Source organism: Myiozetetes cayanensis, unplaced genomic scaffold (genome assembly GCF_022539395.1).
Source record: "Myiozetetes cayanensis isolate MyiCay16 unplaced genomic scaffold, myiCay2020 scf5-8, whole genome shotgun sequence".
Classification (NCBI taxonomy): Eukaryota; Metazoa; Chordata; class Aves; order Passeriformes; family Tyrannidae; genus Myiozetetes; species Myiozetetes cayanensis.
The window spans coordinates 97,204,249-97,227,097 of record NW_026087742.1 but is presented as its reverse complement, the minus strand read 5'-3'; the positions used below and the strand labels follow the sequence as shown (position 1 = coordinate 97,227,097).

Below are 22,849 nucleotides of genomic sequence, written 5' to 3'. Positions count from 1 at the left end.
ACTGACCCAAGTAATTTCATTCAAGGAAAATTCTATATAATCTTCTAGTGAGTGTCTCCTAGAGATGCTGATTTTTATTTCAAGCTCTGGCAATGAACAAGTATTTGCATTATCCTGTCACAGTGACCTTCAAATATTTTATACTATGAAAAATTTAGATGAGCACCATAAAAGCACAGACAAAGGAATGAAGTCAAATGAGATGGAAAGATAATTTTCTTGTTTCTATGCTATCTCACCGTATAGTTCTGGAATGAGAAAAAGTGGTAAATCATAATTTTTTTTTGCTTTGTTTGGTACTTGGATATTCATGCACAAAGAGAAACTCACCTCTGGGATTCCAGAGCCACAGGCATAAGGAGCAAACACTCTGACCAAGGAGACTGCCAGGAAAGCAAAACATAGAGCCCACATAATGTACAGAAAATAGTTTAGAATGTAAGCACTTGCACCCTAGAAAAATAACAGTAACAAACATTGTTAGACAAATGCAGATTGGCAAATCTCACACTTCTACTAGGGATCATGACAGCACAGAGCCTGATCTTTTTCATTTACATGTTAACTGTGGCTTTTCCACAGGAAGGACAAATAACTTTATGTACTCCAAAAATTTTATTACTCATGGAAAGAAGTAGCATACTAATATATACTTAACCTAGTCCATACAGTCAGTCTGTTTGCAAGGGGCCCAACCACCGCAAGCTGAGCATTGTTCAAGAAAAAAAATTAAACTAATCTACAAAAAGTTCCAAAACATCAAACAAATATGTCATAAGGGCAAAAGTAATTGGTAATAAAAAGGCACCTAGTGAAGGAATCTGCTGTGTTCATCCCATGGTGGAGGACAGGGGATGTGACCCTGATATACCTTTTTCTGGGGGCTGGTATTCAAAGGTCATTTCTCCATGTAGATGCTAATCTTTTCAAATGAAACACCTTTGTATATCATTAGCCAGTTCATTTCATAAATGGGAAGGATGAAACCATAAATAAATCCTTTCCTTCTCTATGATGCTACCTATGATAGGGTTGAAAATAATTTGAAAACACCATAGTTTGGCAGAACCTACTCAAACATACCTCAGTCATTTTTGCGCTGATATTTTAAAAGAATTCCAGTCAGGAATAAGCCTGTCTTCAAACTGAATAGCTTTACTTTTCTGACAGAATGGAAATGTTAATGACCATTAACAATGGTTGACTGTGCAGTGCCATAGTGAAAGCACAGTCAATAGTGACCTTCAGGTTTTCTACTTGTCTCCAATGGTCAAGTCGAAACTTTTGTTAAAAAATCTGCTTTAGGATACCTCTTCCTCTTCTCATGCATAATTTTTTTAGATTTATTTCAAAAACCCTACCTACACAGACAAAGGAGAATCTAGTCAGAGCATCAAATTGATTCAAGGACCTTAAGCCTTCAAACAGTATACTTTAGCAACATGACACTACAGAATAAAAAACTGATATGGACTTCAGTCATGAATTGGTATGAATCCTTCACCTCTAAGTGAACTCTTCCTACCGGATGCAATTCCAGCTGCTCAAGAACATCGGGGCCCCTGTCTTTGCTCTGCAGGACAGCAGCCTGGATATCAACATTATGATAAATCAAGCAGGAAAACAGGCATTAATCAGTTGTATCGTGTCTTCAGTTAACAGAGCTGGCCAAGCCCCGTTCCCAGTCATAAAAAACCTAGAGCTGAGAAGTCTCCCTGTTTTCAAGCCTGCAAGGAATCAACCTTTAACAGCATGCATGTTTGCTAGTTTAATTTTCCCAATCTGTCCAAATGAAAACACAGTAAGGTAACCACTGCCCTTATCCATATGGGTATATTTGAAAGAAGCGCAATTTGTTAAGGTCCTCTTATGCTTGCTGAAGTTGGCAGCTGGCTGTGCTGATAACAGCAGAAGAGCAGTACAATGTTATCCCCCAGTGCCCTGACACTAAGCAGTCATGGATCCCACACTTGCAGTGATTGACATCCATCCAGCTGTAGTAACCAAGGATCTTTGTTGCTACAGCTGAAGACAGCCTCATGAATGTCTTCTCCTAGTGCTTTCAATCACAAGCAGCTATGACAATATTTACTCTTCCTCCACAGAAAACTCTGGATATCTCGCCTCAGGGCAAAATCCTCCTGTCAGTGTGAGCCTGGAGTACCTCCAAAGAAGGCCAATGCCTTGACAACAATTTGGCCCTACTACATTGAGCGAAAGCTGTAGTTTTGCTTCTAAATTCACTGGAGTCAAATTAACTTTGTTTCTTTTTACGTCTTCTTCTTTCACAACTCAGAAGTCATAAGAAAACTATGTCAGCTCGTTACTGCAATCACATATACACCTACAGTTCTGTGGCAGGACCCCACAAGAGTCCGTATGGCCAGTTCAACCTGATCCCTTGGGACAACTTTCATTGTTACATTTTCCAGATATCTGGCATTCTGCAGGTTCAACTGCAGCAGTTTCTAATGATTAATAATATGAAACCCTTTGGGAAGTGAAGTAGCAGTAAGTCAGTATAGCAAATGGCTCATTTCTCATCCATTATGTGCCATTACTAAGGCTCTGAATCAGCAGAAGTCTTAAGCCTGTACACTACATCAGAGCCCAAAACAGCTCACCAGGAGAGGTGAACCTTTCCCACTAGTGGCTCCGAAGACTCACCCTGAAGGTAATAGTAATGAAGCAAGTAGGGAAACTGAGCAAAATTGTGTATTTTAGTTTACAAGACAACGCAGTATTTCAGATCTGGTGTTAGTCCAGTTTAGATACAAATGAAACACAATCGAAAATAACCCTTACAAATTCAGAATACTGAAAGAAACCACATGCCTCAGGATGCCACCCAATGTATGTTTTCTCCAGAGGCCCAGAGCTCTACCCTGACTCTATGAGGCATCTCAAAGTTTCCAGACTCCTTCCTATGGATGTTACAGCATGTGTCTCCTCAAGACTGACAGACTCAAGGCGGTAAAATTGAGAGTGGTGTTCCAGGTATAAAGGGTTTTCCTCATCTTTCAGGTCTCAGCTTCATGACAGGAGATACAGAAGCTCTGGGATGGGAATACAGTCCATTGCTGATCCACAGAAGACAAGGGTCCCTTCCTCTACCCTGGACAGGTGTCAAAAATGGGGTTCTCAGCTCCAGTGAAGTTGGGGTTGGGACCAAACTTTATATGCAGAACAGGGAAGGTCCAGATCACCAGATACTGGCCAGAGATCTGAACTGAGTGACATCTGATAAGCTTTTGATCCGCCAGTGAATCTGAGGCTTTGAAACTGTCTCACATAGAAAACTCTTCTTCCCCTGCTCTTTGGAAGTCATTCAGGACCAGAGGGCTGAAGAGTATAACTGGCCTACAAAACAGTGTTTAGGGAAGAAAACATAGCCTGGTAGGTGTCTAGTGTGCTATTATATTTTCCATAATAATTTGTATCAAGCTCTGCTTTGGGCTCATTTTATAGGAGTACTAGAATGGAAACATTTTTCAAGAGATGCCATAGGAAATGTCACAATTCTCAGTGAAAACATATGTACAGGGTTTATCACAGCCATAAATTGGCAAAACCACAAGGAAGAACTGATCTAAATCTCAGTCCTCAAAATGTCAAATTTAGTTGGCTATGATGAGAAAGAATCACAGTCATGCATAAAAAAAGGAGACGTCTAACTGGAGTACCTTTAGGGAAACTGTTCTAAATACTTTTTGCCTAAAATGTCCTCCAATGCACACTCCTGTTTTATAGGGCTGTTATGTAAATGTCAGGCACAAAGTGAAACAACATAGAAAAAGGTAAAATTATTCTGAAACTCAGTCAAGTTCAGTGTATTTTGATACCTGCTTGAGTCCTCTACTACTACAGGAATGAACCATATCATGCAAAACTTGTAAACCTTTTTCTATGAAACTGAATTTTTACTTTCCATATTCACATTTTTGTTGGGCTTTGCCTGAGATTTCAGTATAACAGGAATAGACATCTATAATATTAAAATTTACAGCATCCATCAGGCCATGACAGCCAGGAACCCACAGATCTTAGAGGCCCATTTGTTCCTAGAAAGAGCCAAAACCTAAGTCAAGATGAACCTTTTTTTCCTACTTTGACAGTACACCAGGGGGTGAGAAGCCCAATTTGAATACAAAGTGAGTAAAGTTTCACAGTGCCCACCTTGCTGATACCTCTCCTGTAGGCCGTGGCATACAACAGTCATGACTGCTGCTTTCAAATAGCAGATGAAAGCAATAAATTTCCTCAAGGACATGCATTGTTTATGTATTCCAGCCAGAGTAACAGCATGTCAAACCCATGTATAGGATTTCCAAATCCCCTAACAATTGTAACAGTCTCCTCTTTTTTTCCTTCTCATAGTTTTTTATTCTCTTAAATTACAGCATCATCCCCAGTCCTGCAGTTTTATACCACAGTAATATTTCTTCACTGTCACAAAGACACAACCACCCAAACTACCTGTTGATGAAGACCAGGGTGAACCTAGCAAACCTCTGGCAAAGGGAAGCTTGACACTGGGACTGGCAACTGTGCTGAGTAATTTTTGCCTCTTTTATGTGGTGGGAATATTCAGGAATAGTGAGCACCCCACTAGTTCCATTATGGTTAATTAGTGGAAACTATTGAAAATTGAGCTATACATATTCACAGACACTCTCATCTAGTACTACTTGTACTATAAACCTAAAGCAGCACTGAAAGGAACATGAGTGACACACTTGTAAGGCAATGAAGGTGTCCTGAAACACTGTAAGACCAGATCTTTCTCTCACTGGGAGAAGATCTCAGACAACCTCTCCTACCTCCATGTCATATTCAGTTTTTGTCAAATTCAAGTCAGCTGCAGAAGAGGAGGAGAGTGGGATTTAAGACAATAACTCTGCCAAAAATTTGACTTGTGAAGGGATCAATTTTATTAAATACATTGAACAACTTAAGCTGAAAATAAAATGTCCTTTTTTGTATTTTTTTAACATAAATGGTGTATAGAGAGGCTTCTTTTGACTGTCTTCAAAATGAAACTTTCACCTGCTTTGCTTTGAAACAGCATTCTTTGTCCTTAAAATTACTACCATAAAAAGAAATGTAAGCACAAAATCTTAAATTTTAAGTTTCATGCCAGTCCAGGTCAGCTTTTTCCCTTCTTGTCCTCTACCCCTGCAAGTCTTTCACTTAGGCCAGCTTTTGGTGCTAGTTAAATATCACGATGCCTGATAGAGAAAATGATTGCAAGGGATAAACAAGCAGTTCTTATGCAGCTCCCTTTACTACTCACAACATCCGAATACATAAAAATCCATCTGCAATCCTGAAAATTTCCTCTTAAATGTATTTGTCAACACTCATCTGTTTTTGTCCAATAAAATGGTGTTTGAAAGGAAAAAAAAAAAAAGGGCAGCTCAAGTCCCCTGGTGATTATGTTATGCATGTGATGAAACCCTTTTAGTTTAATATTGATAAAAAGAGAGTACAATCTCACAGCTTTCCACTTTCCATCACACTGAAACAACAGGATCTCTTCCAAGTTAAGCAGATTGCTTGTGGAAATATCTTTTTTTGCAGTGTGCTCAGTTCATTACTTTCAGATAAACTCTCTGGAGGGAACATCAGCAAGCACGAAAAAAGGGCATTGCCTGGCCTGCTGTGACCCCAAACTAATCAGGTCTCTCGTACCTCAGACTGGCTTACAAGAAGTTCAGACCATTTCTGCCACTGGGGACATTTGTCCCTGTCATCGAATGTAGTTTCATTAGACGTCCAGCAGCACTGCTCATGGCTGTACCAGAAGGCAGACAGGCAGACACCCTCCTTCAGGTCTGTCATCCAATCCACAGCTAAATCTATCACTCCAGCTAGTGTGCCTGGGAAAAGAAATGCAGAAAAAGAAATAGTGGCATTAAAAAATATCAAGTTGCAAGGAAAATATCTTTCATTTTAATAATGGGGGGGAAGTAGAAGTCTTTGGGGAGACCTTACTGCAGTCCTCCAGCACCTAAAGGGGGCTTATAAGAAAGATGGAGACAGACTTTTTAACAAGGCCTGTTGCTATAGGACAAGGAGTAATACTTTTAAGCTAAAAGAGGATTGGGTTAAACTAGATATGAGGAATAAGTTTTTTACAATGAGGGTAGTGAAACACTGGAGGTGAGGATGCCCCATCCCTGAAAACATTCAAGGTCAGGATGGATGGGGCTCTGAGAAACCTGATCTAGTTGAAGATTTCCCTGCTCATTACAATAGGGTTGGATTAGATGACCTTTAAAGGCCCCTTCCAATCCAAACTATTCTATGATTCAATAAATACAAACCTTCCAAATAACTGGGGGCATTAACAATTTTGTCTGACCCTCAATGTTTTCTCATAAGCTTTTAAACATTATTATTTTCATACTGACTGATGGCCAAATAGGGGAGGCACAACCCGTGTCAGGCTGGATCCTGCAGCCTGTCCCAGGCAGGTGCATCACCTGGCTGAGGTAAGGAGGACTTCACGTGGGTCTCTTTACACATACTAAGCTGCAGGTCTCAAATCACACTGTGTATTTCAGAGATAGTGGAGGAGAAGGATAGGTTTGTTTTCCTATAGCCTTTATGGTCCCAACACAGCAACCTTTCAGAAGGATGATTTCATTACAGAGACAACAGGGATGCCAAATTTTGAGTTATGAACTTAATAGAACAGGGCTCTCAGTATATGTGTACATTTATTAGCAATCTGGACATGCAGAATAAAATTATCCTTCAAATTCCCCTTGTATCAAACCAACCCTTATTTCAGCCTTTCCCCAGTAATTACACAGAGCTACAGTGACACCCGGTGGCCACCAGACACAGACACGGGTAAACTTGCTGTGCCCAGACACACACAAAGAAATAAATCTCATTTTCTAGGGCATTTGCTCATCAGTGATAATAATCTGCACCAGCACCCTGAGAGCAGATGGGTCCCCACAAATGCAAGAACAGCGGGAACAGGAGGCTGGGAGCAGCCAGAACACAGACCTGCATTCTGTCCCTATGTCCATTCTTTCTGGGAAGAGTTAAATCAGAAACATAGAAGAGTCATTTAGTGTTTTCCAAACCTCTGTCATGAACAATGGAAAGCAGAATTCATATTATCTTTACAAATAATTATTAATATAATTTCAGGAAACCAGTAATGGATTTGAACAGAATTTATCAGTGCATTTCAGTGGGACTAAAACATGGAGGGGGTAGGGGGAAGCTTTGGAAAATGCAAACTGGTTTAGTTTTATGTTTCCAAAACTTTTAGCTTCATGGCTCCTGCTAAGAATGTAATTGCATGAAGCAGGGCTGGGGGCTGATCCCCTTTCCTCTAGCAGCTGGGGCACACAGGTGGGTCCAAGAGCTGGTTTATTAGACCTGGAACTAAAGTTTTCTGCTTTTCATTTCTGTAAAGGAGCAAGGGGAAATATATTTCAAATAATTCAGGCAAGTGGAACCTAGTATTTCTTCCAAAGCACAAAAAAACCACCTGTGTTCACAAGAGCCTTACACCTAAGCATATCTTCTTACACCCTGAAGAAGGATACTGACAAGGATTGGTCACAAGGGTAGCAGTGAAGAATTTTTGTTACCTGGAAATAATCTGAAGAACTATACAGACACACTAGACAAGATCAAAGACTATGCAGAGCAGAGTGGTGATGTCTCTACCAATTATTTTTCTTTCATGAAAACCCTCCCTTAATCTTGCTTACTCTCTTCCATTTTTCCCAAGTTTCTATGGAAACAATGAACCATAATCTTAGATGATGGTGAATCATTGTGTTGCTAGCAACTTCAGATTGCATAGCTTACTGAGTCTTGCAGTAAGTTCTAAATTCTTCTCCAATTTTCTGAAAGTTTCACCAAAAGCTGTGCCTCTTGAATCTCTTGATGGACCTTCAGCATTCTCTGTAGTTACCCCAGTCTTCAAAGTTTACGTTACTCTTAACTAGGCAATGCACATTAATGCTACCTAGCAGAAGGTGTAAAGGAAGACAGGCTTTTTAAATGGTTTTCCCCAACAGAGTCAGTAAACATAGTGAAGACCAAACATTCAGTTATCTAATATAAAAAGCTCACAGGTACCTCAGCACCTCTAAGACTTAATTGTGCAGCTGATATAATCCCTTTTGCCAAATACTTTGTGATCCACAGAAGGAGGAAAAAGCTACATGCAATATATTACATGTGTTCCAGAGAAGAACCAAGATTTACTTGCTCAGTGCAGCTACACATGCACAGAGCAACAGAGCCCAATGGAAGGAATGCTGGAGAACAGGGATTTCTCTGTTTGGCCTCAATGGCTTGTGTTGACTGTGGAGGTGCTGCCTTTGAGGTATTGCACAATCTGAAAGATAGAGTTGACAAAATTGGTGGGATTTAGGCTTGTAGATCAGTTAAGCTCACTTTAAACTCCTGAACCTGGGTAAATCACCCAAGTGCATTTGGAAGCATGTTGGAAACTTTGGCCCCTGCCAGCCCATTCCCCATACCCATCTTGCTGGTCTCCATCCCCAGCACAGAGGCAGCAGGGTCAGGATGTCCTATGGGACCCTCAGACCCTGGGTACTGCTGCTGCTACTTTCCCCTTTCTCTCCCAGTCCTTGCCACACTTTTTCCTTGCCTTTGGTAATGTGTGGACACAGCTGCCCAAGAGTTCATCCAGTGTCCATGTGGCTGAGCCAGGCTGCTCTCTTTGGAGCAGCAATAGCTTCTGCCTGTTGCAGCAGAAGAGGAACCATGGAGGAGTCAAGCTGGTCCACACAACCTGTGTGACCATATAGGTACCCTCATGGCAGGCTCTCCTCTCTGAGCAGCAATACAGGCAATACTTCAAGTAGAGAGGAAAACAACATGAGGTGTCTCTTGATGGTACCATCAACACAACCTCCTCCCTCCTCAAACCTGGCTAAGAAACCTCATCCATTTCATCAATTATTACCCCCCACACTCAACAAAGGGGTCTTGACCCCTTGTTGAAGCTGAGGTGATGATTCTCCATCTTCACCCTGTCCCAAAAATGCTGAAGGCACAGAGTATGTGTGTCATTTCAATAGCAGGGCTCAGCAGGGCTCAGCAGAGGCCACGGGCACGCAGGTAGTTTTTGTTCTCTGGTGGATTCACAAGTCCTTGTCCCAGTGTAAAAAATTATTAATTTGGTTTGACTCCTTGTGGTAAAACTTACTGCTCTTTATGCTTTTCATTGAAAAGGCTGCAGAAGCTACAGGTCTCAGCTGCAGCTTATCCTCAACCTCCATTCCCAAGCTGGAGGTATCAGCATCAGATCTTATCTGAGGTCAGCAGCTCAGGCTTTTGACAATCATTAGGATTTCAGCATAAGGTTTAATTGCAAACTGGAACTGAATCAAACCTTCTGGGGTATTTTTACTAAATGGAATGTGTGCATGTGTACCACATTCTCTATGAGCCAGGGGATTACTGAGGTCACTAGAGCCCTGAAGGGCCTGCTCTAACTTTATTTGTAAGCAGAATTCTCCTTCCCAGGTGAGGCCAACCCTGGCCTTCAGGCAAGGTTCAGCAGCCCTGATAGTACACAGTCTATCAAACTCTCTTCCCATCTCACCCTCCCACCAATGCTTTTGTGGAAACAATTACATGTCCACAAAATAACATAATTTGTTATTTCAGCAGTGTTTTCTTGAGAACTTCACTGGTACTTCTGAGGCTCCTTACAACTGTAATAAACATGTTAATTTGACAGATGCTGAGAAGGAAATTCTCATCACCTCTTGGAAACTGTGAAACTTCACATCATGCTTTTACCAAGCAGCATGACACAAGAGCACCCTGACATCACTGAAAAAGCATAAAAAATGGCAGCTGTCTCAGTTTGGTAAGAGAAGTGCAGCTTTCCAAGCTGGAAGATGTGCTAAACTGAGGAGAAGACAGGAGAAATTGAGGAAATTAATGAATTTGCCATGTGAGTTTGAGCAGGCTGTTTAATATGTAATGTCTGTCTGGCCTGGAAGCAGATCTGAAACTGAGTCTGAAACTGTGTTTTGCCTTCACACATATATAAAGAAGATAACCCAGTGGCTATAGCAATTTATAAAGCTTCCCTTTGAGTGTCCACAACCAACATTTTCCCCACATCATATTTTCTACTTGCAGAATTAAAGTACGTGATGACAAGGAAAAAAGTCCTTCCAATAAAATTGACTTCTGTAAATCAAAGATTCAGAAAGTCAAAGTAGCCCGTTGAGTGTGAAGCAAAAGCAATAGAAAAATCCCTCTATTGGTGAGTAACATTTTTTCTAGGTCAGCACTCAGTGGGGGATTTGCAAGTGAGAATATTTACTAAGGATCATAACTGCATGGACGCAAAGTTGTCTTTTTAGCTTGAAGCATCAGTGGAGAGACAACAAAGTAAAAAGAGAAGGAGACAGCACTGTAGCAACTTGGGTGGGATGGTTCAGGCATAATTGTAGCGCTAACACATACGTACCTGCCAGTAGCCCTATGAGGAGCATTACAACCCATCCTGACCAGGCGTCCAGCAAACTCTTGATGAACTCCCATATGGATTCTTTACTTTTGCTTGTAATCTGAAAATAAACATAGATATGTTGCTGATTAAGGTTGACACAGTTTTAGAGTAGAATGTTTAAAATAATTAGACTCCCAGACTGTGCACACAATTTCTCTACTCCCTGTTGTCCCAATCATTTTTTTAGAGTTGCTCTGCTGATTAAGTTGCAGCAGCCCTTTCATATTTACAAACTCAAGACATCCCACATACATATTTTTAAAATTCCTCCTCAAATCATACAACAAGATAGGAAGCAAGAACTTTGGAAAACTGCTTGTTTTCCTCATTACCAGGATGGCTGTGACCAGGGACTGTGATGCAACAAAGCCTGACACCGTTACCTTTCGATGGCGGTCAGTGTCACGCGATTTCTCTCGTAGCCAGTCAATGGTATGGAAATCCTCATAAGTTCCAACATCAGGGAAAGGCTCATCCAAAAAATCCATCAGGTTGCCCGAACCGTTCATGTCGCCTGCATTGACCATATTAGGATCTGTGTGTAGAGGAAAAACAACTATGTCAATAAATTCATGCAAAAATGACTGTTACCTCCTTTAAAAGTCAAGTCCCAAAGTAGTGTCTACTATGGCAAGCTCCAGAAAAGGCTGACATCATTCCCAATGAGAGGGAGTAGCATGAGATTTTATTAAATGGGATAGTTTAGGCACAGAGGGTTGGACTCATACAACTTACTTCAGCCATCTAAAAGTTTGGTGTCTGGACTGTAGGAACCACCTGGGCTGCCTCCAGAGACAGGGAAAGATAAGTGTAAGGGTGTGTGGCAAAGAGTGCCTGCACCTTTAAAGGCTAAGGACCTATTTCAATAATAATCATTCAATAAGGATAATGAGCAAAGGAGAAGACTGAACAAGAACATTCAGGGACACAAATGCAATGCAAATAATAAGGGAGGAAGTGGTAAGAACCAAACCTGGATGAAGGGGTGTGGGAGTGCAAGAATACCTATTCCAGCAAAGTTGTCTGATTAGGGATGTTGTCAATTGGAAAACTATGGGGAAAAGAGGCAAAATCAGAATCAAAATATACAGAGACATAGACCTGACAAAGCAAACGTGAAGATCATGACCAGAAACAAACCTCTCCATTCATACTAATTGAAGAGCTAATAACTGTGTGTCTGCCTCTGGAATGCAGGCTCAGCTACTGGTTGAATCTGCACAAGAGAAAGTGGCAGCCGTGTCCCCCAGCATGGGCAGAGACCCTGGGCCCAGGAGGGCTCCAGCAGCTGGGCAGGGGGGTCCTGGGCTGGGACAGCTGAAGGATGAAGCCCTGTGCTTCTAACAAAGTGTTGCTCTAAAGAGTGGTTAATCTTATCCGTCCTAAAATTGGTGCCTGAGAAATGGGATCTTCCAGAGAATACCTGAGGTCTCTAGTCTGAAATGGCAAGCCTAAAAAAGTCCATTTTCATGGAATTACAGGGGAAAAAAACCCATGAGAAAGCATAAGAAAACTGGGGACAGATACAGACTTTAGAAGCTGTATAGAACAGACTGCAGAGCCTGTAGCTCCTTGACGGACATGAGAGAACTTTTGCTGGTCACTGATGAGGCCAGTATGGTACCAATGGCTGCTACCAACTTTCCTTCAACAAGTACAGGAATGGGAATGTCACGAGTAAAGAACTTGGATCTTGAATCTGTGCAGAAACTTCCCAATTCTGTAATTGGATCAGGCAGAAATGCAGCACATAAGCTTTTAATTGACTGCCCATACACCATGATACTTTGCTTGGTCCCCTTTATTTGCTGCCTTTTTTTCCCTTTTCTCCTCATTTTCAACTATTTTACTTGAAATGTCTCCATTTTTGCCCTGGTGGGAATTTAGAAGCGTAATAAATGTGAATATTCAGCTTTGTCAGTGTCTGCTCTTTGCAATTCACCATGTAGAAATTTTGGATGACACAGACAATGTGCTGAGCACAAGCAGCTGAGAAAAGCATTATATTACAGGCAACCAGCAGGTTACCATTATAACACTATAGAAGCCCTTTAAAGTATGGAAATCAAGTCAGCTCCAAGTAATCTCATGGCATGTTTTTGTGAAAGAGAATCAAGCAAGGGAGTCGCAGCCTGGGGAAGGAAACTGAAAGCAGAGCAGGTGTCCTACAAAGACCTGTGGAGCACAAACAAGCTGCTGCAGGATTGAGTGATTTAAAAATAGAAGTTAAAATGAGCGACAGTTGAGAACAGTGATACTTCGCCAAGCAGGTGAGAGCACACTCCTACATCTGCTAAGTGAAATGAGAATCTGAAGGTGGGATGATGTGACTGTCAGCAGGCAGCTGAAGTTGCAAGAGGGCATTGAGCCCAATATCTTCCCAGGACTGGAACAGGAAGCTGAAATGAGGTGAAAGGATTAGATTTTGCTATTATTTTGTAACGTTGTGATTTTTTTTTTGCAGACCAGTTAATTCACCCTATTTTTCCCATACAGCAAAGAAGGACCTGTAAAGAACGTGCAGCTCAAACTGCTTGCCTGCACGAGCCAGCCCCAACCCGCTAAATAAACAAACTTCTGGGAACTCTCGCATTGAAAGCATTGGCAAGTTTTCTTTCATACCACAAGAAAATTACCCAACACGCTAGTTATAGCATGTAAAAAATAGCTTTTTAAGTATGTTGTCAGTGCCCAGCACATGACAGTACTGTGATGGATAATACCAGGCCAGACCACAAGTATGTAGGATAATTACAATCTCAGCCTGAATCTACCCCAAAAATACGTGCTACACAACACATCCAGGGAGAGAAAAAATGTGCTAGAGACCACAGGGCCATGGAAGACTAAGAAAACAAACAAGCTTTGAACTCTAGGTAGTATATCAGTACCTGGAAGTTGCAGCAAACTGGATGATTGTCAGCCGTAAAGTTCACTTCAGGTACTACACTTTTGAAAGCAGAGATATGATATCAGATTATGCAAAATCCAATTTTAGTAAAAAAAAACATAGCTACAGCACTTTTGAACTGTGTACTACAGAGTTTCCATCTTATGTCCTAGTACTAAGCACCATAAGTATCCCTTTCTTTCTCTTTATTTTGCATTTATTTCTCTCACTTCACTTCAGCATCTGTAAAAATCTACAAAGTTTATTTCAGGATAGACTAACTTGCCCTCTTAAAGAAGTTTGCAGAGATGCTTCCAGTTCTGCCAGGAGACTGGAGCCTTACTCCAGATACAGATAATAATTCAATAACTCGGTTATAGATATTTAATACATAAAAATTAAGGGCAAATTAATCTCATCCAAGCTTGAATTGTAGCCAGGTGTACTGCAGCAATACACTCTGGACACCAAAATCTAGACTGCTTTCACTGCTGAGGAGAGGAAGTGAATTATTTACATTAGAATGAGACAGATTGTTTCGCAGAAGTGATAATTTCTGTTTACTGATCACAAAGATGTCGGAGGTAGACATCTTGATCTAAAGAGGGCAACACTACCAGTTGCAACATAATGACATGCAGAATTAGTAATAAATGCATTTCCTCACACTTGAGCATCTAAGAGATGTGGATGCTCTGACAGAGATTATTTACACTGAAAGGTGTAAAGTCTTGCTGAAGAATCGTCTGACATATGCGTTTTGTCCCTTTGTTGTTCCATGCCTTAGATGTCCTTGTTGTCCTTCCCACTACTTTTTCAGATGCTGATGCAGCATAATTTGTGCAAGGGCTAATGTTTCCTGCTTGTCCCCATATTTTCCTAATAATTTCCGGCATCCCACCAAGTTTTCCTAGGGCAGACATCCAGCATTTGCACTGAGCAGCCTGCTACGACTCCCTGAGAAACAGTGGCCAGTTTGGAGCCCATCATTCTATGATCTGTTAGGGACATTTTCCTCTTTGCTTTGCCTTTAACAGCTTTGAATTCCATCAATCCCTACAATAGAGAGCCTCTGCAGCTCTGAACAGCCAGCTCTCATTTTTACTGTCTAGTTTAGTGTACCTTTAACTGAACATTTGTGTCAACACTCTGCTTTAATAATTGCAAATAGGTTCTTTCTAGAAACTGAACTAGAAAACAAAGAAATCTGACTGAACTGCACACCTCTGGAACTCAGAGGGTTCAGATTAAACAGATTTCCCTGGATTTAGACCCATGCCAGACTACTGTGATACTGTAGATGGAGCGAGGTCCTGGCAGGGATCCATTCACGAGAGGTCACAGTACTAGCCTGGCACTTGTGCCTCCTGATAGATGCTCTCCTGGCTACCACATAACCCTAGATATCTTTCAGAAATCTTGGGCCAGATCAGCCTGATGGTCAGTCCCTGATCTCCCAACCAGCCGTGCCTGGTACACAGTATTCTGAAGCCAGAAAGAAAGAGCTGTTACCCTACAAATGTCAAATGCATGAGAGCAGCTGGAAGTAAGGGCCAAAAGAGCAAGCCCAAAGATTAGCCTGTGAAGCTTTATGACTGCAGAAAGCCAGATAATTTTTAAGTAATCACTGAAATCTCCTACATAAATAAAGCCAAGAATAGATTCATGCAAACAGCCTACAGAAGCCGGGGTGTGAACACTGGGAGCTGCTGACGGGCCGGGACATGCTAACAAGCACAGCAGGTACTGCATGGACACAAGGTCTCTTCTGTTACATTTACTCACCTCTTGTTCAAGAACCAAAAGGTAGTAGTAGTATTATATTTAGGGTGACTTTTTTTTCTGCAAGCCTCACAGTGAGTAAACTCATCATGTGATTAGAATCAGCTGCATGACACACTGCAGCTTGGAGGTTTTACACAAGAGCGATAAATTGCATTAAGAGTGAAAATGCTGACAAACTGCAGATTTAGAGCACTGTTACAGCATGTACAAATGTAAAAGCCATAGCTAGAAGAGTTCTATCAGTGAACTGACATTCTAGGTAGTATGCTGACTGACTGATCAGATCTGAAATGTATTTGACATGGCAAGGACAGACCAAAACATCCCATAGTTCAAAGGGGCTGAAAAGTATACTGATGGAAAACAACTAGCTGAACAGTCATCAAAGGAAAAGTCTTGGCCCTGGCCTATTGCTCCTAGACATGCTAGTTCCATGCTATGTTCTTCTCATCCTGTTTTCTGTTTTAATTGGACACATTCACTGGGGCAGGCAGTATGATTTTTAATGTAATTCCAACAAGTTTCAAGTTACTTTCAACAGATCACAGTTACTGAACTACTTCAACACTTCAGATGTTTCTAGCAGATGAATGTTCACCTATGTGCTTTCATCTGTAGGCTGTTTTCCTTGAAGATGGCAGTGGGGATGTTGCTATGTGAAACATGACAGCACGCAGGCAGCAAAGCATACCTCTCTTCTGCTGTAGCATAAGGAATAAGTGAACCTGGCAAGAGGCTGGGAGAAGAAAGCAGAAGCCTAAATGCCAGTTGCAAGTTCTTCAATTCGCATTTGGAGTGACGCTTTCAGGGTGTCCAAAGCATCACCTGCTCCATCTCTTCCAAATGTGTCACATGTCAGCCAACACGTAAAAGGGGAATATGGCACGTCTCAGGGCTTTTCTATGCTCTCGTACCAATATACACAGTGATGAAACAGAGGAGATCCTACTCCAGACGCAAAGTTTTTGAAGTGATTCAGGGTCATTTCAATCATGACTCCATCAGAGTTGAGCCCACCACTGACCTGAATGGTTGGATGAGCTGTGCTCATGTGGCACGACATGACAGCAGCTACTGCACAAACGAAGGAGCATGGGGGCTGTGAAAATCCTTGGGGTTAATGTTCTATAGTGCTCAGTAATGAACAATGCAATTTTACTGGAAATCATCTCAAGACGCCTTCATACTGACAGATGGCTTGCCACGCTCTGTGCCCTTAATACTTGTATTGACTATTCCAAGTACCAAGTCTGCAAAACAGCCCAGCACGGTGCCCCAGCCTCATGGCCATTAAATGCTCAGTGTGATCTGTCAAGCAAAGGCACCTCATCCTGAGAGCCGAGTGCTCTGCCAGCATCCATCCATCCCACATCTCAAGGGATTTAGACCTAGTCACAGAGATGGACACAGAGCACTCTCCACCCAAGGCCTGAACTGAACAGGATGTCAGTGCTGCCAGCAGAGTGAGCTGAGTCAGAGGATCATACAACGGTTTGGGTTTGGAAGAGTCAGTGTTCAGAAATAGCCATAAGAGGATAAGGCTGAGAAGGAAAGTTCCTAGAGATGACTATGGTTACACCACAGAGAATATGGCCCTGATAGTTTAGGAAGCAGAAAGCAAGATTATTAACAGGGTCACCATGAAAGACATGAATGAAAAGTACAGGGAGATGATTATACGTCTTCTGGGGAGTGGTCAGAGACCAAGATCTGGAGCCACGAAGGCCAAGGTACCTGCCATGTAGAAGAAGATCTAGAAACATCAACATGACATTATACAAGATATAGGAGGCAGGTAAACAGTTATGAAACAAGAAGTAAGATGCTGTTGGGTGATTTTACAAGGAAGATGTCTTCAGCAAAAGCAAGCAGGCTGAATCCCCAGCAACTTAAATGGGTAATTTTCTATAGGATGAAAAACATCTACAGGCAATTTAAGACTATGCAACTTAGAAGCTTCCAACTGAACAAGCCGATTGAGTTATTGACCTTCTGTCTTAACTGATGGAGTTTTAAGATGTTAAAATGGCCTTGAATCAGAGAAATCTAGTTCAGACTCCTGGAAATAATCAGAAAATGCTGAACCCACTTACAGACTTTTTTGGAAACATAATATGGCATGTAAAAAGCAACAAATAGTTAAACTGGGAAAATACAGAGAGGAAAAAATAGGTATTAAAATGCCTTTCCTAAAATTCAAGGACCTCCCTTTACAAGTAAATAGCCCTGCAAACCCTGAGTCTCCCACTACCCTAGCACAGGCAGGCTGCAGTATGGGAAACAGTACTGTAAAATATTGCAACATTTTACTGTATGGCCTCACCACCACATATTAGAGTTTCCTGCTATGATAGTCTGGGCAAGCTAAATACAGTTACAACTTTGATGTGCAGCTTTACCCTGTGTAACCTCTATGGAAAAAATTATGAAGCCACAGAAGAGTTCAAAAAACACAGGGCACCAGATCACAGGGGAGAGGGCCTGGGAGAGAAGGGGAAGGTAGGAGGGAACATTTGGGATAAATGGCAGAAAACTGAGGCACAAAAGACTCCTCCAGACCAAACCACAGCATTGAGCTGCCCCTCCTCAGCCACCACACATGCTTATAGAGTGAACACAGAGAAGATAACAGAAGCACAGGCAAAGGGAGGCATGGGGAGACCTTGGGTGCACCAGCATACCTCAGGAGCTGATAACCAACCACCCTTCCATGACAGCCTGACTCCCTCTTCTCTTTTTCTCCTCCTGAGAGGCATTCTCTTCCTCTGAGGAGTAAACCTCACTCCAGCATCCTGCCTCCTGCTTCTTCCCATGGTGACTCCCCTTTTAGAAACCAATTCTTTATGGTATGAAATATCATGTGCCTGCTCCCTATTTGAGTTTTCTTGGAAAGTCTGACCAAAATTAGTGCAGCTGTTGAGTTATGTCAGAAAGAGAAGAGAAAAAAAAAAATCCCAGCTCTTTCCCTACCAGCTCCAAGTGGAACTTTTGCCAAAATTCGCTACATATTAAAAAAATGTTAAACTCACATCTCTCTTTCCAGCGAGTTTAAAGGTCCCTCCAATAAATTTAGTTGTTAGTGCAGATGTTGGGGCTGTGGAAAAAGGAGGGAAGCAATGCTGACTCTGGAACATCCATCTGCAGTTTTCAAACTGAGCTGACACATGTCTATTACAGGATGCCCCTCTGCTAACAGCCAGCAGCTTGGGCAGCAGAGCTCTGCAGGCTGTATCAACCCCCCACACCCTTACTTCTTGAAGGAAACAAGATTTGATTAGGAAAACTCTGAAAGCCTTCAGCTTCTGGAGTAAGACACCAAAATTCAGGAGACAGGACACACTGGAAATCAGGCTAACAGTGTAGCAGCATGTATGGTTTCTACTCTTGGTTTCCCTCAAGTCCTCTTTCTCAAAAAAAGAGGGGAATTTTCCTTCCAAACCAACTGGTTTTACTGCCACAGAGTTCTAAAACCACAGCTGTAGGGCCATAGGTGCTACCCAATTTTCCTCCTCATGCCACACACAGCTGAACTTTGCACCACCAGATTTGGGGTTCCATTGCTGCTCTGTGCCTCCTCATTCAGAAAATTGTAAGATTATGGTAGAAAAAGAAGTTCTGGACTGAAAAAAAAAAACCAACCACCAAACCAAACCAACAAAAAAACAAACAAACAAACAAACAAAAACAACAACAACAACAAAATCATTCAGGGAGAATAGAGTTGCACTGTATAGTTACTCTTGAACAGCTCTCTCCTTAAATGGGTGTTCAATGGCATTAAATGCACCTCTCAATAAAAACCTTTTTAAGTCTTCAGCTTGAAATAAAGCTGATAAACCTGCATTCGAAAACCATTAAACTGTTCTACCATGTCACTTCTCATGATCTGAGTGGTGGCAGTGAGTCACTGATGCACAGATGGAGGGTAATGTTTACCTGTTTGCAGGGCACTGCTTTTCACTGCTGTGTTTGATGCTGATGGGCTGCACAGCTACAGACAAGTTACTTCATCCCACTGAGGCAGCTCCCATTTATGCAAGATGGGGAAACTTTTTCCTTGGTGTGATGCTTAAGAGTAAAATGTCAAAAGTGTTTTAGGAATAGCAGCCTACTGTAACCCTTCCAGAGTTCTCTTTTGGCATTAACAATTGTGTGTGATTTTTTTGGTTCTGCTGGACTAGAGATGAAGCAAGCTGAGAAAACCCAACACCTGGTGTGTATGTACATACATATATACAAAAAAAATATTAGACACCTACTCTACAACCTGATCCCATTTCACTAAATGGAAAAACAAACACACACCCCCCTCCTGGGTACCCAGCAAGTTGCAGTGTGATGGCAGAAGCAAACTGGAAAAGGACTGGTACCTACAGGCACTACGCCACTGTCAGAGGATTGTGCACCATGCTGAGCTAAGAGCTGTTCAAACCTGAGAGACTCCTGCAACACAACACTGACCACCAAGACATGAGAGATTGCCCTGAGCCATGGGTGAGATGGGGGTCAGGAGCTCCCCCTTCCCCCAGCACTGGGCTACAATCACGATCCTGTTCACTTTCCCCTCCAGGCCAACAAGCAACAGCTTCACGATGAAGCAGCTCCCAGGCCCAGGTTACAGCACTCCAGAGAGCCCATTTGCTCCAGGCAGATAGGAAAGACTCAACTCCAGGGCAAATGCTCCCCATCTCCTCCTTCTCTTCTGTGCCCTGCTTGAAAGCCACCACCACTACCTTTGAAAAGGTACAATCTTTACAAGGCAGGCCCTGATGTGCACAGGGGCTGAGCACTCACAGGTATGTGTTGGAGCCCCAGCACAGCACCCTGGTGCTGCCAGGGAGAGCACCTTTCAGCTGGGGATGTCTCCAGGGTCACCCTTTTATACTAAGTAATTCCTAAAGGACTAAAGTCCTTACAGTTGACCCAGCATACATAGAAGGCTGGTGCCTTCCCTTATTGCAAAAAAGGATGTCTGACTCAAATCAGGAGACCAAGAGAACCACTGTCTGGAACACACCTCCACAGAGCATTCAGATATGATCTAGAGCAGGAGGAAACCCATCACACTTGGAGAACCCAAGTGTGGTAGCCCTGTTGTACTCTTCACATAGGCAAAGAGCCGAGCCTCAGTGTGCCTGGTGAGCAGGAGCACAGCTCCACTCACAGCCAGTGCTGGAGGGAACTGAGCCAGCCTTGACTCCAGAGGGAATCAAGGAGAAACCCAGCACAGCTGTCAATGCAAACCATGCCATCACCTCATGCAGCAACAGGTTTGCACTTCTATCACTTCAGAGGCTCAATCTTGAAAAACTAGCAGAAGTTCTGTTGGAGCAAATACAAAAATTGAAATTTATTTTTCATTTCCATTTGGAACAACTGTTATCCTTTCCTACTTCATTTCAATAATTCATTATCTGCTTTCTCCCCCTGGCTCTGCGGTATTCTGATCTTGACCCTACTGCATGCCTGATCACTGAAAACCAGAATTCGTCTTTCAATAGGACGTACAACCTACTTCAGCATGGGAGATCAAAAATCTCCCCCCTGAATGTATGGGTGAGCACAAAGAGACTCTAGGCCTGCCAAATTTTCAGATTTTTCCAATACTGGGAAAAATTTATTTGAACAAAGAACAGGATTGGGAAGAATAAGAAAACTTCCGGTAGACTGGGAATGAAAAGTCACCTGACTCTCTGCCGGGTGAAGCTGTGGCTGAGTCATCCTCGGTTCTTTGGAAAAGGCACAGAATTATTTATCAGAATTGTTAACATAAAATTATAATTTTATTTTCTGACTAGTATAAGCTCAAAAATTAATTTAGTTTCTCAGATTTTACCACCGGTATTGGAATGAATTTTTAGACGTTTAAAAATTTTAAATCCCATAAATATTTTTTAAAAGCTATACAGAAAAAAAACCACAGAAGAGTCTCCATTTTTTCCTTCACAGGTATATTCAGGTATTTGAACAGAGTGCATAATTAAACATCTACACCAGGAAAACAGACCCTGGACTTTGTTCCACAAATATAACTTCTAAAACCACAGCGGAGCATGGATTTTTCAGCCATTTGGTGATTGGCATTTTGCAAAGAAGTAAAAATTTGATTGTCATCTCCTGTGTTCATTTTGGGAAAGGATATTTTGTGTTTATATTGGACAGCAAGGAAAAACCTATCTTACAGTATAGCAAATTATGCAAGAAACCTGCCGGACTAGGTACTTTGAAACCACGTCAGCAAAAATTATCAATAAAGGAAAAGCTTCTTTCCCCAAATACACCTCTTAGCCCCTCAAGCAAGTTAATCCTCATTCCTTTATAAGCTTAGCTACCTCTATTTGTACAACAACAACAACTTCCTTTAGGCATCCAGGGAAAAAAAAAAAAAAGCAGGGAATGGAAGCAAAACACTATTGCTGCTCTCTCTCTTTACACGACTGAATGATTGCTGCCTGCTCACATAAATACAGAATTCCGCAGACACCCGAAGGAGCCATCAGAAAATACAGGGAACAAAGGGTCTTCTTCAGCTATAAAGCTCCATCTGGCAGCATTTCTACTGGAGATGTCAGCCGGGAGATCAGCACAGAGCCAGCAGGCAGCCTCTGCACCTGCAAACCCTCTGCCTGCAGAGAAACTGTGCCGCTTTATTTTCCAGCAGAAACTCTGTCCGACAGAGCTGGAGCTCTAGGACGGCAGCATGAGAGCAACTGGCAAATCATTTTTCCGAAGAATTCTGTTGCTTACCTGCAATGCAACATCACTTAGCCCAATCCCAAAGATTTTAATAGCATCCTTTCTGGGGTGGTATGGCTGCAACAGCAGTGATGTCATGGGGAGGAAGCAGTAAGAATCATGTGACTGCATCCTCCGTCTATAGGATATCTGATCAGGGGGAGACGGACCAGCCTGCAATCCTGCAGGATTAAACTGCAAGCCTCTTTACCCTGCCCTACCTATTCAATCACCATTAGAACGTGTGCGGCTTTTTTCCCTCCCTAGCCTGAGCTAATTGTTCTTCGTATTTTTTATTTTTTTTTTGTTTTTGCAACAGCAAAAACATTCACATTTTCACATGGAAAAAGCATTGTAATTATGCTGCGTGTAAGCCAAAAAGTATTCCTGTTGACTCTGCAGCAACACCCAGGTTGCTGCTCTATGAAATATGTAATCACAGCAGCTTGGATATGAGACAAACCACAATTTCACCATCCCTCACATTTTTCATTCTCCCAGCACTCCATTTCAAGATTATCCAGACTGACTTACCTCCATCTTCTGTATCATGTTCATGTGTTGCAAACTTCCCTCAAAGCTTTCATCCCTGTTACCTTCACTTCTTCATTCTCCTCACCATCTATCCATCCATCCATCCCTTCACTTGCAGCCTTCTGCCTTTTCTTCAATGCAACTGTCATTGCTTGAAAGGTCCTCTCCTATATGCCAGCCTACTTTTCCTTTTCAAAATGTCTGCTTAAGCTTTCTCAAAATATTTAAAAGCTAGGACATTCTAAAATATAGAACAAATATATAAAAAATATAACAAATCTCCCCACAACAATTAGCCTGGTTAACAGAATATTACATCTCAGAACCTGTATTTTGGGGTTTTGAGGTTTTTGCCCTTTTTGGTTTTATTT

At 41.9% G+C, this 22,849-nt stretch overlaps 1 protein-coding gene across 1 annotated transcript in view; it reads right to left on the bottom strand.

Moving 5' to 3' along the window:
- CLCN4 (chloride voltage-gated channel 4) overlaps nucleotides 1-22,068 on the bottom strand; it is a 39,931-nt gene extending 17,863 nt beyond the window's left edge. Inside the window, exons 1-5 of the mRNA XM_050331896.1 lie at nucleotides 21,957-22,068; nucleotides 10,918-11,069; nucleotides 10,493-10,592; nucleotides 5,692-5,879; nucleotides 331-453 (exon numbers count right to left, since the gene is read on the bottom strand). Coding sequence (XP_050187853.1) covers nucleotides 331-453; nucleotides 5,692-5,879; nucleotides 10,493-10,592; nucleotides 10,918-11,061 — 555 coding nt within the window. The 5' untranslated portion in view covers nucleotides 11,062-11,069; nucleotides 21,957-22,068. The remainder of the gene's footprint in view (nucleotides 1-330; nucleotides 454-5,691; nucleotides 5,880-10,492; nucleotides 10,593-10,917; nucleotides 11,070-21,956) is intronic.
- Nucleotides 22,069-22,849: the final 781 nt, after the last annotated feature.